The sequence below is a fragment of the Manihot esculenta genome, chromosome 17, assembly GCF_001659605.2.
Source record: "Manihot esculenta cultivar AM560-2 chromosome 17, M.esculenta_v8, whole genome shotgun sequence".
Taxonomy (NCBI): domain Eukaryota; kingdom Viridiplantae; phylum Streptophyta; class Magnoliopsida; order Malpighiales; family Euphorbiaceae; genus Manihot; species Manihot esculenta.
This window is the reverse complement of record NC_035177.2, coordinates 5,229,653-5,246,509: the sequence shown is the minus strand read 5'-3', so window position 1 is coordinate 5,246,509 and position 16,857 is coordinate 5,229,653. Positions and strand designations below refer to the sequence as shown.

General features: G+C 32.6%; 2 protein-coding genes across 2 annotated transcripts; one reads left to right on the top strand and one right to left on the bottom strand.

Annotated features, from left to right (window-relative positions):
• Nucleotides 1–804: 804 nt before the first annotated feature.
• On the top strand, nt 805–4,593 carry LOC110605446. The gene is made up of 2 exons (XM_021744036.1): nt 805–1,674; nt 1,777–4,593. The coding sequence occupies exons 1-2, from the start codon at nt 805–807 to the stop codon at nt 4,591–4,593; spliced, it is 3,687 nt and encodes a 1,228-aa protein (XP_021599728.1).
• A 4,171-nt stretch (nt 4,594–8,764) lies between these two features.
• LOC110605554 (zinc finger protein 10) lies at nt 8,765–9,970 on the bottom strand. The gene has a single exon (XM_021744175.2). It carries the CDS (start codon nt 9,767–9,769, stop codon nt 9,050–9,052), a length of 720 nt encoding a protein of 239 aa, XP_021599867.1. The 5' UTR covers nt 9,770–9,970; the 3' UTR covers nt 8,765–9,049.
• Nucleotides 9,971–16,857: the final 6,887 nt, after the last annotated feature.

The following is a 16,857-nucleotide window of genomic DNA, read 5'->3' as shown; positions in this document are numbered from 1 at the left end:
TATGAATCTGGGGAATTTTGTTGGCTCTTTTTTGGATTATGATACTACATACTGCTCTTCTAATGAAAAGGATTCTTATATGAGGATTAGGGTTCGGATGGATGTTAGGAATCCTCTTAAACACAGGAAGAAGCTGGTTACACCTACAGGAGAGGCCTTTTATGCTCGCTTTGCTTATGAAAGGTTCATGGTTTTCTGTTTCTTCTGTGGCCGTCTCGGCCATACTGATTCTTTCTGTGGTTTATTATTGCATAAGAAGAAGAAAGAGTTGCAACCTCTATGGGGGCCAGAACTTCGCGCAGTCCGTCGTCGCAATCTCCGCCCGACCAGTTCATGGCTGTGGGTGGGAACACCATTTGTTCAGGCGACGTTATCTCCGAATAATCAGGGCCTTTCTTTGGGACGTCAGTTGTTACCATCCCAATCTTTTCTAAATTCCTTTTTGGGCACATCTTCTACTACTGATGGGCGAGAAAAGGCAGTAGGCCAGATGAAAACTGATCAGAATCATTTGGGCCCAAATGGTTTAGGTGAAGATGACCCAATGCAGCATTCTGTTGAGGGGAAAAAACGACAGCGTTCTCCTACAGCCAGCAACGTTTCTGATACCATGGATTCATTGCCGGTTAATTCTACTCCAACAGTCGAACCTGCGAGGCGGGTCGACTGACGGCCATGAGGATTCTTTGTTGGAACTGCTGAGGTGTTGGTAATCCTCGTGCAGTTAATCCTATGGAGGATCTTGTTTTTTATTATAAACCTTCTATTTTATTTCTTATGGAAACTAAAGTTCATGGTGTAAGAATGAATCAAATAAAGAACCTTTTGTATTATTCGAATTGTTTTTCTGTTGATAGTATTGGTATTGGTGGGGGTTTATCTTTGATGTGGAATAATGATGTTCAGTTACAAGTTTCTTACTTTTCTTCAAATTTTATTGACTGCACTATTGGTACTGGATCTACTCAATGGCATTTTACAGGGTTCTATGGTTGTCCTGAACCAACTCGCCGCCGTACTTCTTGGAACCTGTTGTGTGAGCTATCTTCACATAATGATTTACCTTGGTTATGTTGTGGGGATTACAATGATATTGCAGCGCCTGAAGAGAAGAGTGGGGGTCCTCTTCGAGCTTCTCATCTTATTTCTGGTTTTCGGGGGGCGTTGTTAGATTCTGGTTTGTCTGATATACAACATAATGGCTCGTTTCTTTCTTATACTTATAGAGAGGGGACTCCATTTTGTTCTAAAGAAAGGTTGGATCGTGCATGTTCTTATACAGCTTGGAGTGGTATTTTTCCAGATGCTTTATCTTCAATTTTGGTTGCTCCTGTGTCTGATCACAACCCTTTGTTGGTTGAAACTATTGCTCCTACTTGTCATATAGGGAGTAGGCGTTTCCGTTTTGATAATTCATGGCTCGAGGATCCTGAGCTAGGTGAGGTTATGCAGTGGGGTCGGAACAGAAATAAATTGAATCGGGCTCAGAAAGATATGATTAGAAAACGGCTTGAAGAAGATCTTGATTCGGTTGATACAAGGGAGGTGCGTCGGCTTAAGGAGCAGTGGAATCAAATTCTAGCGGAAGAGGAGATTAGAATTCGCCAACAACCAAAGCTTTTTTGGTTTCGCAATGGAGACAAAAACACTAAATATTTTCACAATAATATTAAGGCATGAAGAAGGCAAAATCGTATTGTGGAAATTACAACCTCGAATGGCTCTATTTCTTCTGATCAGCATATAATTGCGGATACTTTTCAATCATATTTTCAGGAATTATTCTCTGGTGCAGTTGCCGATTTTGGTGAGGTGATTAGCTTGGTTCAGCCGAAAGTTGATTCTCATGATAATGCTATGTTAACTGCAACTTTTGTTGATGAAGAATTCAGGCACGCTCTTTTCCAAATGAATCCAGATAAAGCGCCGGGATTAGACGGCCTTAACCCATCATTTTTTCAGAGGCATTGGAAGATTCTTGGTCCGGATATTTGTAAAGCTTGTCGCGAAAGGTTGGCTAGAGGTGCACTTCCAGCTAATATTTCAAATACTTTGCTTGTGTTGATCCCTAAATGTGATAATCCAATGTTGGTGAAGGATTTTAGGCCTATCGCTCTGTGCAATGTGGTGTATAAAACTTTATCTAAAGCTTTGGCTAACCATTTTAAGAGAGTATTAGATAAGATCATTTCCCCTAATCAGCCGGCATTTGTCCCCAGTCGTCTGATAACTGATAATTTTATTGTTGCTTTTGAAACTATACATGATTTAAAGCAACAAACTAGGGGATCTGATGGTTTTTGCGCTTTGAAAATTGATATTGCTAAGGCATATGATAAAGTTGATTGGGCCTATTTAAGTGCAATGTTGTCTGCTTTGGGGTTCTCTACTACCTGGATTGGTTGGATGCGCATGTGTTTTTCAGATATTATTTACAAAATTGTTCTTAATGGTTCTGAGATTGGGCCAGTTATTCCAACGAGGGGGTTGCGTCAAGGTGACCCGATTTCACCTTATCTTTTTTTGATTGTTACTGAGGGCTTGTCTTTGCTTATTCAGAACAGAGAGAGTCTGGGGCTTATTCAGGGTTGTCCAGCAAAACAGGGTTGTCCCAGAATTTCTTACTTGTTTTTTGCTGATGATTCTCTGCTCTTTTTTAAGGGCACAGTCATGGAGGCCTCACAGGTGAAATCTCTTTTAGCAGTATATGAAAAGGTGTCTGGGCAGTCTATTAATTTTGACAAGTCTGCTATCATGTTCAGTCCTTGCATTCGTGATGATATTTGCATTGCAGTTTCTACGGTTCTCAGTGTTCATCAATCTCTGGGTACTAGTACTTATTTGGGACTGCCTTCGTTGGTTGGAAGGAGTAAAAAGCAAATCTTCAGTTTTCTGAAAGATCAGATATGGAAACGTATTAATAGCTGGAATAACAGATTTCTCTCACGGGTAGGACGTGAGGTCCTTATTAATGCAGTTCTTCAGGCTATCCCTGCATACTGTATGAATGTGTTTTTACTCCCATTGGCTACGTGTAATCAATTGCAGGTGATGTTGAACAAATTCTGGTGGAGTAGTGGTATGGATGATCAGAGAGGTATTAATTGGCTGGCGTGGGACCGTATGTGTGTTCAGAAAGGGGATGGTGGCATGGGTTTCCGTGATCTGCGGTGCTTCAATGCTGCGTTGTTGGGTAAGCAGGGGTGGAGGATTTTATCCGACACAAACTCTCTTCTATATAATGTGCTCAGAGCAAAATATTTCCCATCGGGAGATTTTATGTCAGCTTTGTTAGGTTCTAACTATAGCTATGTTTGGAAGAGTGTTCACTCATCTCAACAACTGTTGGTGCGGGGTACTCGTTGGAGAGTGGGAGATGGTAGAAGCATTTTTGTTAAGAATAATCCTTGGTTGCCAAGTGATTCAAATTTTGTGCTGAATGATGCTATGTTCATTGATGATGCTATGCATGTTAGTGATCTGTTTGTGCCTGGAGAGTTGCGGTGGGATTTGGAGAAGGTGTTGAATATTTTTTCCATGGATGATGTGCGATCTATTCTAGCTATTCCTTTGCCACTTAATCCTAGACCGGATAAGCTTATTTGGCATTTCGAGAAGAGGGGCTTTTATACGGTCAAAACAGCATATTATTGTGTGCTTTCTATGCTTGGTCGGCATCTAAGGGTGGGTACATCGGACTTGTGGAAGAAGGTGTGGGCTCTTGATGTCCCTCCAAAGGTTCGGGACTTTATATGGAGATTGTTTCGTGGTATTTTGCCTACTCGAGACAATTTGGCTAGGAGAGGTGTCGACGTTCCATTGGGGTGCTTGTTTTGTGATGTGAATGAGTCTATTGACCACCTTTTCTTTTCTTGTCCCATGGTAAGAGAGGTCTGGAGACTAGTGGGTGTTGTCTTATCCAATTCTTGGTTGTCATTTCAAGACTTATTCCTTCATATCCATGTGAGTTTTGGTAGGGAACGCGCTTCAAGATTGGCAGTTCATGCATGGAAAGTTTGGCATGCAAGGAATGAGTTAGTGTGGAATAATAAGGTGTTGACACCTCAGGCTATCCATAGTGCTGCCAATACTTTTTATACAGATTATCTTCATTGTGGTCTTGATAAGCAACGTGCACCAGGTCCGAGTCTTCTCTCTATTGATGCAGGTTCGGTTTCTAGTGCATCGGATTGGCTAACTTATGTGGATTTTGCCACTTTCTCAACTTCGGATTTATTTGGATTTGGTGCTGTGTTCGAAGATGCTGAAGGAGTTTTTTCAATTGCAATTTTTGGTTATACTGAGGGTCGTGGTTCTCCTGCTATTACTGAGGGTCGTGGTTCTCCTGCTATTGCTGAGGCATTGGCCTTGCTTCAATGTTTACTGTATGCTCGTGTTGCTTTCCTACAGGCTGGAAGTATTTTCATTGATAGTCAGGTTTTATTCTTCGCCTTTCGCTCAAATTCGGAGGATTTTTCTGAATTTGGCGTCATTGTTTCGGATTGTAAAGATATTATGCTTCTTTGTCTAAATATTTCGTTATGCTGGATTAGACGTAGTGCGAATAAGGCTGTTCATCTGTTAGCAAGATAGTCTATTCGTTTTGATCGTTTTAAACTCTAGGTTGATATGCCTGAGTGTCTGTTTGAACATTATAGTTCAAGATAATAATATTTATTTTCTTAAATTCAAAAAAATAAAGTACTGAAACTTCTTGTAATTTAGGCTTAAATATAAGGTTGTTATATTTAACATTAAATTATGTTACTTATATATTATCGAAATCGTTGGATTCATTGGTTGACCTCTCTCTATAGGTCAACTTTCATCGGCAAATTATAATAGTAATAAATTTTGATTTATAATATTAAATTTTCTGTAAATTCTTAATCATGTATTAACAAAAAAAAAATTAATTTGCTGAATAATAATAATACAAAATTATAAAATTTATTATTTAATATAGAAAAATTCAGTAATTAGTATGTAAATTTTAAAAATTATATTAAAATACTTTTGATATTTTAAAAAATTTATTAATTCGAAAAAATTTAAAATATCCAATTAATTTAGTAAACTTTTTAAAAATTTAAAAAATTAATTAATAAATTTTTTAAAATTATAGAAATTAAATAGTAAAATATTTAATAATAAAATTAATAAAGAAATTAATTAGTAGATTTAATAAAATATTAAAAATATTTTAATGTATTTTTTAAAATTAACAGATTAATTAATAAATTTTTTTATAATAATAATAATAATAATAATAATAATAATAATAATAATAATAATAGAAGACGAAGAACAGAATTTGACGCAAGCTGGATATAGATTATACTTTGCTTAATAAAGAGATTAAAAATAAATATTTACTCACTTTTATAATTTTTTTATTTTATTTTTCACACATATTAAAAAATATAATTTTTTTATTAATTTTTAAATTATATTTATTTTAAATATATTAAATTTTATTAAATATTAATAATATTATAAAATATTTATAAAAATTAAATTAAATTAAATTATAATAGTTAATTTATATATTATTATTATAATTTAAAAATAATAATAATAGTAATTTGAAGATAATTAAAAAAAACAGAATAAATAAATAAATACGTAGGAAAAATTCATCATTGTACTATTCAATTCGCACTTGCATATTTTGTTTATATTTATGAAAAAATCTGCACAGATCCCAAGATGATAATAGTATTCTGACTTAAGCTTGTTACAGGATTAATTTGATGTGACTTTGGATTTTCCAATAATCGGCATTTGATTTTTATTTTTATATAATTTCAAAAAAAAACACAAATTTTCTTTTTATCATTTTTAATATAACTTTTATAAATATTAATTTATTAAAAATGAATAATTTATATATATATATATATATATATATATATATATATATATATATATGTAATAATATAAATAAGATATTTAAAGACATTAAAAAATAAAAAAATTAATAAATATATATAATTGTGTAAATAAAATGTTTTTAAAATTTTAAAAATAACAAGTTTAAAACACGACTGAAATTTTATTTATATTATGAAAATATTTTATATATTAATTAATTTTTTAAAATATTTTAAATGTTAAAAAATATAAAAAATAATTTCATATAAAATATTTTCATATTTTTCTATAATTGTTTTATCGAAATAAAGGAGGTTTAATTACACTCACGTATTTAATTTGATAGTAATTATATCTGAATAAATCTGAGAGATATGATACTTTACGCCTAATTTTCAATCTCCAATCCCCATAAAAAAACCTTAGTTAACTTGATTTTTAATTTTTTAATTTCCAAATAAATAATAATGAAATTACAAAGAATTATATTAAATTTGATTAATAACTTGTACAACTATAATATAATAATAATTTTGTTACCTCTTTTTCTCTGTTTACCTAATATAAATTAACTGTTTAAATGTAAATTAATAGATATAGAATTTGCAATTTCTATCTGAATATAAAATAAATTTCAATTTAAACGCCATTATGATATTAAATATAACAATCTGAAACCAAAATTTAAACTCTACTTATTTTATGAAACATATTTTTTAAAAAAATATTTATTATATTTTTTAATATTTAGAACATTTAAAAAGTTCAACAAATAAAAAATAAAATTATTTTAAAGAAAATATTTTTAATAAAAAAATCATTTTTTATGCTTTAAAATTCTTGTTAAAATTCTTATATGTAAATTTATCAATAAATTTTATTTTTAAATTAAAATTAAATAATAGAAAATAAATTATCTAAAAATAATTTTTTAAAATATTTTTTTAAAAATATTTTTTAAATATAAATTATTTTTCATAAACAATTTCATATTAATAAGATAATTAACAATTGATAAAAAAAAATACAATTTAGAACGTCATATCATCTTAACCATATATTCGGAATAAAAACTTTTTTTTTTTGAAATGGGTTCGGAATAAAAACTTTAATATTTAATTTAAAAATTTATCAAAATAGATTTTTCACGATTTATAAAATTCAGAATTAATTGCTCGGTGTCAGAGTCTTCCCACCGATATTGAATATCCAAATTTAATATATATTAAAATCTCCCGATCGATATTGAATCTTTTTTAAATATTTTACGTTTTAGTAAAATTTTAAGCGTGTGAGAGTGTTAGTCACTTTTTCATTTCACTTACCTTTTGGATAAATTAAATGTAATTTAAATTTAATAAATAAAATAAATATGTGTTAATTTGAAAAATTCTTTCAGATATTTATATTCATATACATTCAGTAAATTAATAAGTGAAATAATAAATTAATCAAAATTATAGTAAAAATATATTTTTAAATTCAATGATTTTACACGTTAGATATATAACTGGCTTTTAAGAGTTTAAACTTTTAAGTTACAAAGTAAATTTTTAATATTTGATTTTTATAAAATATTAAAAGAAAAACAAACTATAGGATATATGTTTGGTCACTTTAACAAAAATATCTTTTTTTTTTTTTTTTAATTTTAAATCTCAAATGTGTCTTTTTAAAAACATAATATATTAGGATATATAGTAGAGGTCTGGTTCTCCCAAAATGAAATTAATGCATTTAAATATGATATGAACAATTCATTCATCTCTTCAATGTTACACACTATCTCTCAGGTCAGGTGAACTTTTTTCCATTAGTATAAAAAAAAAAAAAAAAAATTAAAGCTATTGTAGCCTACAGATTCAGTCAGTGTTGTATAGGTGTAGGGTAGGCCTTAGATAAAACTGTATATATATTGCATGTAGTTACATTGAGTTTTTTATTTATTATTTTTAAAATTTTTATGTTTTATAATGAATTTGAGTTCATATGAAAATAAATTTAAACAATTTACTAAATTATTTATTAAAAAAATAATTAAAATACTTCATCATAAACGATTAATAATTTAATTATTAATATTTCAGATAATTGTAAATATTAATAGTTTATTTTTTTATAATTTTATTGATAAATTTCATAATTATTTTTTAATTTTTTAATGATCAGATATAGAGTTATGTATATATTGTACTTTATCTAATTAATTATATATAAATATATAATTATTTATATATAACTGTTTGAAATAGAATTATTATACTCCATCAGCAATTTAAATTAATAACGATTAATTAAAATAAAATTCAAAAATATTAGAAGCTAAATCTTTTTTATAAAATTTTTAAAAATTTAAAAGTGTTCCAAACAGTAGAGAAAATGATTAAATATTACTTTTAATATGAAAATTTATGATAAAAAATTTAAAAATAATTAAAATGTAAAATTTATCTCTAAATGATAGAATTTAAGTCTTAAATTTTATAATAAAATCTGTGGTCTTCCATCGTATTTCTGAAAATCGTACATCTCAAAATTTTGTTCTCGGAAAGCTATTAAAGATTTTTATTTTTAATGAACATAAATAAAAGTTAAATTATTTTCTTAATCATTTAATTAGGTTTAAAATTTTTATAAAATTTAAAACTAATTATTTCGTATTACTCATTTTCTATTATATCAAATTTACCTAACTTCTTTTAAAATTTAATTTTTCAAAACAGAACAACAGGGTGTGAATCCCACAAACCTTAATTGCTTGAGATAATAATCCCCATGGAAATGTTTGGCCAGACAAACTTTATATTGAGATCTGTAATAGAAAATGACAGTGCAGGCATCCTTTACCAGGAAATCACTCAAAGCCCTAATTTTATTTCTTTTATTCTTCAAAAAAAAAAAAATCAAATCATTCAATTTTTTTTTTTCTTTTTCATTTGATTTTACATGGTGCTCATCTTTCTCTTCTACTTTCCTCCTCTTTACTTTCCATGGCACCTAAAATTCTCTCTTTCAATTTCTCTCTCTCACACAGTCAATCTCAAGCCCATCACTGATTTAGAAAAAAAAAAAAAAAATTGAAAACAAGTCAATGGCAATCTCTATCTTCCAAGACGCAGCAGTTTGAAAGCAAATCACACTCACACTAGTCTAAGCTTTTGATCTAGTGACTTTATTATGATGCTGATGATGATGATGAAGTCGATCTGTGTCCTAACCTCAGTTCTAGATCAAGTTCTTCATTTCCCAAATCCTTGTACTTGTCAATCGAAGCTGAGGATTCGGCTTTGCTTGAGTAAAAATGAGAAGAATTTATCACTGGTGAAGCTACTGGATAATTAAGAGATTGGCCACTCAAGTGGTTATGGGGATATGGCGAGATAGAGAGAAGAGTAGAAGGTGAATCAATAGCACATGCATTCATAGTTGAAGTGAAAATCCCATTAGGGTTCGGTAATTGATAGAGCAGACATAACCCACCATTTGTAGTGGAAAATTCTTGAGTTGGGATTAAGAAAGTTGATGAAGAAGTAGAAGTTGATGATGAGTTAGGGTGGTTGATTGAACCAGGTGGTTGCACAGTTTGGTGAAGCCTAGCTCGGTCACGGCGGTGTACATTCATGTGACCACCTAGGGCTTGAGCTGATCGGAATTCTCTTCTACAAAAAGTGCAGGTATAAGAGCGCGGCGGCCAAGTTGTCCCCATTACATTACCTGTGTCTTCTTCAAAAGCTCTGATCTCCCAGGAGTCATCTTCTTCTTGGGTTTGCTTAGGGTTCCACATCCAGGAAGTTGATGATGAGTTGTGTCGCTGATGATTGTGATTTTGTTGGGTTTGAGGTAGCTTTCGGTGGTGGAAATTGTTCAAGGAGAGAAGGCCAAGCTCAGCAGCCATGGTAGTGTTAACATTTAAGATAGGTGATAGAGATAGAGAAGATGATGTGGAATGAAATGGAGAAAAGGGTTAAATAGAGGATGGGCTAAGGTTGAGAGATTGAGACAAAATAAACCCTAACGCTGAGGATATCAACGAAAATTTTCGTAACCAGCAATTGAAATTTAGCAAGATCCACAATATAATAATTTGGCCTCCCAAATAGCTAGCCTTCAATGTAAAGACAATATTTCATACTTTGGCTTCAACGCCTCCATTAGAATATAGAATGAAAAATTACTACTTAATCTTTAATCTCTATAGAATGAAAAAAATTACTAATTGATCTATCGGTTTTAAACAATGTATTAATACGTTTTTGACATTTTAAAAAGTCTACTAGTTAGTTCCTCCGTTAATTTTACCATTAAGTATTTTAAAAAAAATCTAAAATACTCCTAAAACAGATAGACTAATTAGTAAATTTTTTAAATATTTAAGAGATCAGCTAATAAAATTTTTAAAATCATAAAAACTAAATAGTAAAATATTTAACTGTAAAATTAATAGAATGACTAATTAGTGGATTTTTTAAAACGATAAAAATATTTTAATGTATTTTTCAAAATTAATAGATTAATTAGTGAATTTTTTCATATTATAAAAATTAAATAGTAATTTTTTAATATAGAATTCTAGCACGGATCACATGCCTTCTTAATATCATCCAAAAGTACTTGGATTGTAAGAAAGAAAAGAGAATATTTCAACCCAAATGGGACACCGAAGAAGAAAAATTGCAACTGGAGTTTGGGGAACTGTCTTATTGTATAGCTTTGGTTTTGCAGTTTGATTGTTAATGTGGTTGTTTTCATTTAGTATGCTGTTGGCTAATTTGGGTGTAAAGAGGTTGTCTTATTTCCTTGGTTTAGTTGGTGACATCCATGCTAAGGTTTTTTTTTTTTTTTTTTTTTTTTTTTTTTTTTTTTTTTTTTTTTTTCAATATCTTATTTGTAAAAGTCAGCTTATAAAACAAAGCGAGTCTTAATGAAATTTCTTAGCTTTAACAAATTGCCTAATTTTTCTTGCCGTATTGGAATTCAATAGCTCATATGAGTGTAGTTTTTTTTTTTTAATATTAAACTATATACACACAAATCAGTTTATTTTATTATTATTATTTTGTACAAATATAACCCAGCTTATTTAATGTGTCAAGAGAGAACAAAACAAAATATTTAGGGTGTGTTTAGCTACAGAAATAATTTTTTATTTTTATCTTCAATTTTATTTTTTTCTCTATAAAAATTAAAAAATATGTTCATTTCATATAATATTGAAAATTACTTTCTATTTTAAAAAACTAGATAATATATTCAAATTATCATTATTTTTTTTAAAAAATATGTTTATTTTTTATAATACTCTCCCTTAATTTTTATATTAATTTAAAATAAAAAGAAAAATTTATACATTTTATATTAATTTAAAATAAAAAAATTTTATACATACTTAAATATAAATATAATTATTAGAAATCATTTCAATCATGTAAAGTTAATTATTCATATACGGAGTTTCATATTTTTTACTTTGAAAAATCGTTTTTTTTTATTTTTTAATATAATAAAAAGAATGAAAAATAATATTTTTTTATAAAATCTAGAAAACAGAAAATTTATTTTCTATTTTTCAATTAGAATAAAAAAGTTTAAAAGAACATGTTCTAATTTTCTCAAAAATAAAGAAATTTTTTTTAGAAAATAAGCATGTTTTCTAACTAAATGCACCCTTAAGTTTTATCCTTGTTATTTTTCTTTTTGTTAAAATATGAACATAATATATACATAATTATAGGAGATTACATAATAGGCTAATTGATTTATAAAACTTATCTTATTACACTTTTTATAAGGGATGAAGGATTTGGGTATTGAATTTGGACCCTTCTATGCTTATTGTTAAACTAAACTCGTGAGTTCAATATCAATTTCCAATTGATTTTTTATTAGAAGCGACCTGTCGATCAGTGTCGATCAGACGTCCTGAGGATTCGACCTCTTAATAACTTGCACTGACCTGTCTGACGTCCTGACAACCTCCCGACCTGTATTGACCTATCTGATGTTTTGACGATCTATCGATCTGTATCGACCTGTCTGACATCTTGACGACCTGTCGACCTGTACTGACTTGTTTGACGTCTTGACATTCTGTCGACCTGTACCGACCTGTCTAACGTCTTGACGATCTATCGACTTGTTGCGGTTTAAAGCTTGATTTCTGTGTAAATATCTTTTCTTTCCTTCTTTATCTTGTGCAATATAGGAAGCTTAGTTTGTATAATATAGAAAGTTTGACTTATACTGTATAGGAAGTTTTGTATTCTTACTGTATAGAAAGTTTTGCACTCTTAGATTTTCTTAAACAAAGGTAAACCTAGTGTATATATCGTCACATTCCTGTCAATGAAAAGGCAAAAACTTTTATTTTCAAATTGTGTGATTCTCCGTTTCTCCGTTTCTACATAGTATCAGAGCCATGGAGGTTGAAAAGAAACACGGGAGAATTCAGGAATAATGAAAAGTTCTTCTAATCCTTATAAACTAAATTCCAATGACAATTCGGACAATTTGATTACCCAAGTGCAGTTAAAAGGAGAAAACTATAAAGAATGGGCAAGGGCCATGTGGACTGCGTTGAGAGCCAAAAAGAAATATGGCTTTATCGATGGAACTGTCAAAAAACCAGAGGATGATGAATCGAAACTCAAAGATTCGCGGACAGTTAACTCTATGTTGGTTTTTTGGGTATTTAATACTATTGAACCAATATTTCAATCGACTATCTCTCACACTAAAAGGGTGAAGAATCTGTGGGAAGATGTTAAGCAGAGATTCTCACTTGGAAATGGACCACAAATACAGCAGTTGAGATCTTATATAGCAAACTGTAGGCAGGACGGTCAATTTATTATGTCCTATTTCGATAAACTCAAAATCTTGTGGGATGAGATTAATAACTATGATCAAATACCAATATGTGCATGTGCAGGCTAAAAATGCAATCTTACCATAAAAATGGAGTGAAAGCGTGAAGAAGAAATAGTTCATTAGTTTCTGATGGGCTTGAATGAAGAAAGTTATGATATCGTTGGGTCCCATGTCTTGAGCATTGACCCTTTACCCAATTTGAATCGTACTTATGCTATGATGGTTCAGCAAGAGCGAGTTAGATCTGTGATGAGAAGTAAAGATGAACGAGGCAACCCCATGAGCTTCGCAATTCAAGCCAGTGGTCGAAATTCAGGGGGGATAAAGATAAAACTTCTATTTGCTCTCATTGCAATCTAAAGGGTCATGACATTAAAAGTTATTTTCAGTTAACAAGCTATCCATAATGGTGGGGTGCTCAGCCTCATAGCAATTCAAGTGTGTGTGGCAGTACTCAAAATCGTGGGACTGGAAAATGACATAACAAAGGAGGTGTTGTTCGTGCTCATGCAACACAAGCAGCTGTAGTTGATACTGGACGAGAAGCAATGATGGATGTAGATTGAAAGGGGCTGAACGGACTCAATGACGAGCAATGGGTTGCTTTGCTAGGAATGTTAAACTCTTGCTAGAATTCTAATGAGAGGTTAACATGTAACTAAAGAAATTTTCCTTAAATTATTAACATAGGAGCCTCCCATCATATTACAGGAACTAAGATTTTTTTAAGTGACTTACATGACATTGCACCATGCTCCATCGGATTGCCTAATGGGGAAAAAACCATGGCAGTCAAAGAAGGAACCATGTTGCTTGGTGCGAATTTAAAATTACGATGAGTTCTTTTTGTTCCAAATTTGAAATGCAATCTGATATCTGTCTCTCAGCTTCTTAATGATTCAAATTTGGTTATTCAATGCACTAACAAAATATGTGCTATACAGGACACAAATTCGAGGATTCTGATTGGAGTAGGTGAGCAACGAGAGGGGCTTTACTTTCTCAAGGGAGTCACTTCAGTTCATGCTTACAAACTTATTAGTGGAGGGACATTTGAGCTTTGGCATAAAAGAACGGGGCATCCATCATTTAAGGTGATAGACTTGATTTCAGGAACTGATAGATTGGATAAACAAACTAATAATATGAAGTTTATTTTTGAGCAAAATGAACGAGAGAAGTTTTCTTTTCTAGTAATAATAAAGCAATAGAATATTTTGATTTGACAAACTGTGACTTGTGGGGACCTTATATAATTCCCACCTCTTGTGGAACTCTTTATTTCTTGACCATAGTTGATGATTGTCCTTATGTTGTATGGATTTATTTACTCAATCTCAAAAGTGATGTGGCATGTGTTTTTAAGAAATTTATAGCTATGATCAAGTGGCAATTTGACAAAAATACGAAAGTCATTAGGAGTGATAATGTGTAATACCCGGCTAGACTCCGGTATCGGAATTCCTACCGTCCGGTGGAATCTCGGATGTCGGAAGCCCCTAATAGGGTAGAAACATGTTCTCATAAAATGTTTTAATGTTTTTCATGGTTTTAAGTGAAAAGGAAATGAGTTTTTGCATCAACCTTGGAGGAAAACCCAGGTTCGGCCGCCGAACCTCAAGTTCGGCCGCCGAACATGCAGGCATTTCGGTGGTGCCTTAGGCCCCCGAAGGCATAAGTAAGGGAAGTCCAGGTTCGGCCGCCGAATCTCAAGTTCGGCCGCCGAACATGGCATGCATGCGGAGGCACGTTCGGCCCCCGAACGTGGCCTGGCCAGCCACTATAAAAGGGTCCCTTAGCCGAAAATGGGCGAGTTTTTCTCCCCATTGTCGGCCAAGGTGAGCTCTCCGCCGTTCCTCACCAATCTTTGAGTTTTTCCTTCAAATCTTTCACGATTTTCACAAGTTTTCATCTTGTTTTGAAGATTTTCAAGTTTTGAGCGAGTTTTGGAGCTTTGAGATTTAAGAACTCAAATCTCTCCCATCTCCGAGTTTAGGTCGTCTCTCTCTCGATCTTCAAGAGGTAAGAGCCGATCTTAAGCTCATTGCATGTTTTAAGTAAGTTTTATGTAAGATCTATGAGGTAGAATGCATGTTTAGCTTATGGTTAGGTTTATGAGCTTATGTTGTGTTTTTGAGCAATGTATTGTTGTTGTGTGTTGTAGTTGGGGTTTAAGGTAGTTTGAAGCCCCTAGGAGCCAATGTATGTATAATTGCATGATTTGAATGAGTTATATGCATGCTGGAATGGGAAGGAGAGGTTTTTGTGCAAAGGGAACCAAGTTTCTGCCCTTTGGCAGAAACCAGGTTCGGCAGCCGAAGGACTTTCGGCCGCCGAACTTGCCTGGGAGGCAGGCCTTTCGGCTGCCGAAGTTGCCCCGGAAAAGAGACTTTCGTCTCTGTCTGAGACTTTCAGCCGCCGAAGGTGCCGCTGAACCTGCCTGGGTTTCGGCTCTGGAGGGACTTTCGGCCGCCGAACCTGCCGCCGAAAGTGCCCTGTCCAGCCTTCCTTTGCATGTTTTTGCATGGATGTTTTGAGGAGTTTTAGAGGGCTTTTGGGGGATGTTTTTAGAGTTATGTTCTAGTTGTTTGGTCCCTCATTTGAGTCCACCTGTGTAGGTTCAGACCCGAGGAACCGAGGACCTCAGCAGTGAGTCAGCTGCTTCAGTAAGTGTCAGAGCTAGCCAGAGGTGAGTGGAATAACTCTTATGCTTTTAAATAAATAAATCAGTTTTGAGCATGTTCATGCATCACGGATGCCATGTGATATTTTAGGCTGTTTGCATTAGAAATCACGAATATGTTGCATTGCATAATATGTTGTTGATGTGGATGAATGTTGAATGATCCATTAGCCCTCATATGTTATGACGCGATGATATGATATGGAAGTCCAGGTGTGGCCTGCACTACGCCCCTGGCACTATGTAAGAGAAAGACCGGACGTGGCCTGCACTACGCCCCCGGCACCATGGATTATGTATGTTATGTTATGTATAAGAGAAAGACCAGGTGTGGCCTGCACTACGCCCCTGGCATGATTGGATTATGTAGAGGGCTAAATGGTGACAAGTTCACCCTTGATATGATTAGTTGTGATGTGATGCATTTCATGTTATCATATGTTTAAATGTTTTATTATTCTGCTCACTGGGCTTTATAGCTCACCCCTCTCCCCTAACCCCAGGTATGCAGGTACAGGGTAGACCAGGAGGTCAGCAAGAGTAATAAAGTCTTGATTATGTAATAGATAGTGTGGACATGAAAAATGTTGAGATGTTATGTATAGAATTGTTATGTAATGTAATAATATTCATGGATGTTAGAGGTGTGCTTGACCATAGAGTTTTGTTATCCCTTTTAATAGTAAACCAACTCAACATATGTTGTATCGCCCTTTGGGGCATTGATGAGATCCCACAGAGGGATCATGGTTATGATATTGTATAGTGCATGCACAGGTTGAGTTTGGTTATGAATGTAAGGAAAAGTTTTAAATTTTTATGTATATTCTTGATCATGTATGGGATTGCACAGGTTTACAGGTTGTATGTCAGGCTTGCTACGGGTCCCGGCGGCCTTAAGCCGATCGGGATCCTAGCGCCGTAGCGGTCCGATTTTCGGGTCGTTACATAATGGAAGTGAATTTGTATGTTTAAAGTAATACTTTGAAGATCTTGAAATATTACATCAGATCTCTTGTGTCAGAACGCCCCAACAAAATGGCCGAGTGGAGAGAAATCATCACCATATTATAAATGTGGCAAGGGTCTTGCATTTCTAAGCAAACTTGCCCATAGAATTTTGGGGTGAATGTGTATTAACAACCAAATATTTAATTAATAGAACTTCATCTGAGTTATTGCATAGAAAAACTCCATATGAGATTCTCTTTAGGCAAGCACCTTTTTACAATTACCTTCGAGTTTTTAGTTGCTTTTGTTATGCCCATAACCTGTAAAGGGATAAATACAAATTTGCAATTCGTCAGTGTCTCTTTGTTGGGTATCCTTGTGGATAGAAAGGTTAGAAGTTATATGACTTGGACACTTACGAGTACGTTGTATCACGAGATGTTGTGTTTGCTGAAATTGAACTTTTGTTTGCTAAGAGCATG

Bases quoted from the DNA above. Each gene is read 5' to 3' on its own strand.
- LOC110605554 (XM_021744175.2), bottom strand. From the start codon at position 9,769: ATGGCTGCTGAGCTTGGCCTTCTCTCCTTGAACAATTTCCACCACCGA.
- LOC110605446 (XM_021744036.1), top strand. From the start codon at position 805: ATGAATCAAATAAAGAACCTTTTGTATTATTCGAATTGTTTTTCTGTT. The intron at 1,675-1,776 runs GCATGAAGAAGG...TCATATTTTCAG, and splicing joins ATTTTCACAATAATATTAAG to GAATTATTCTCTGGTGCAGT.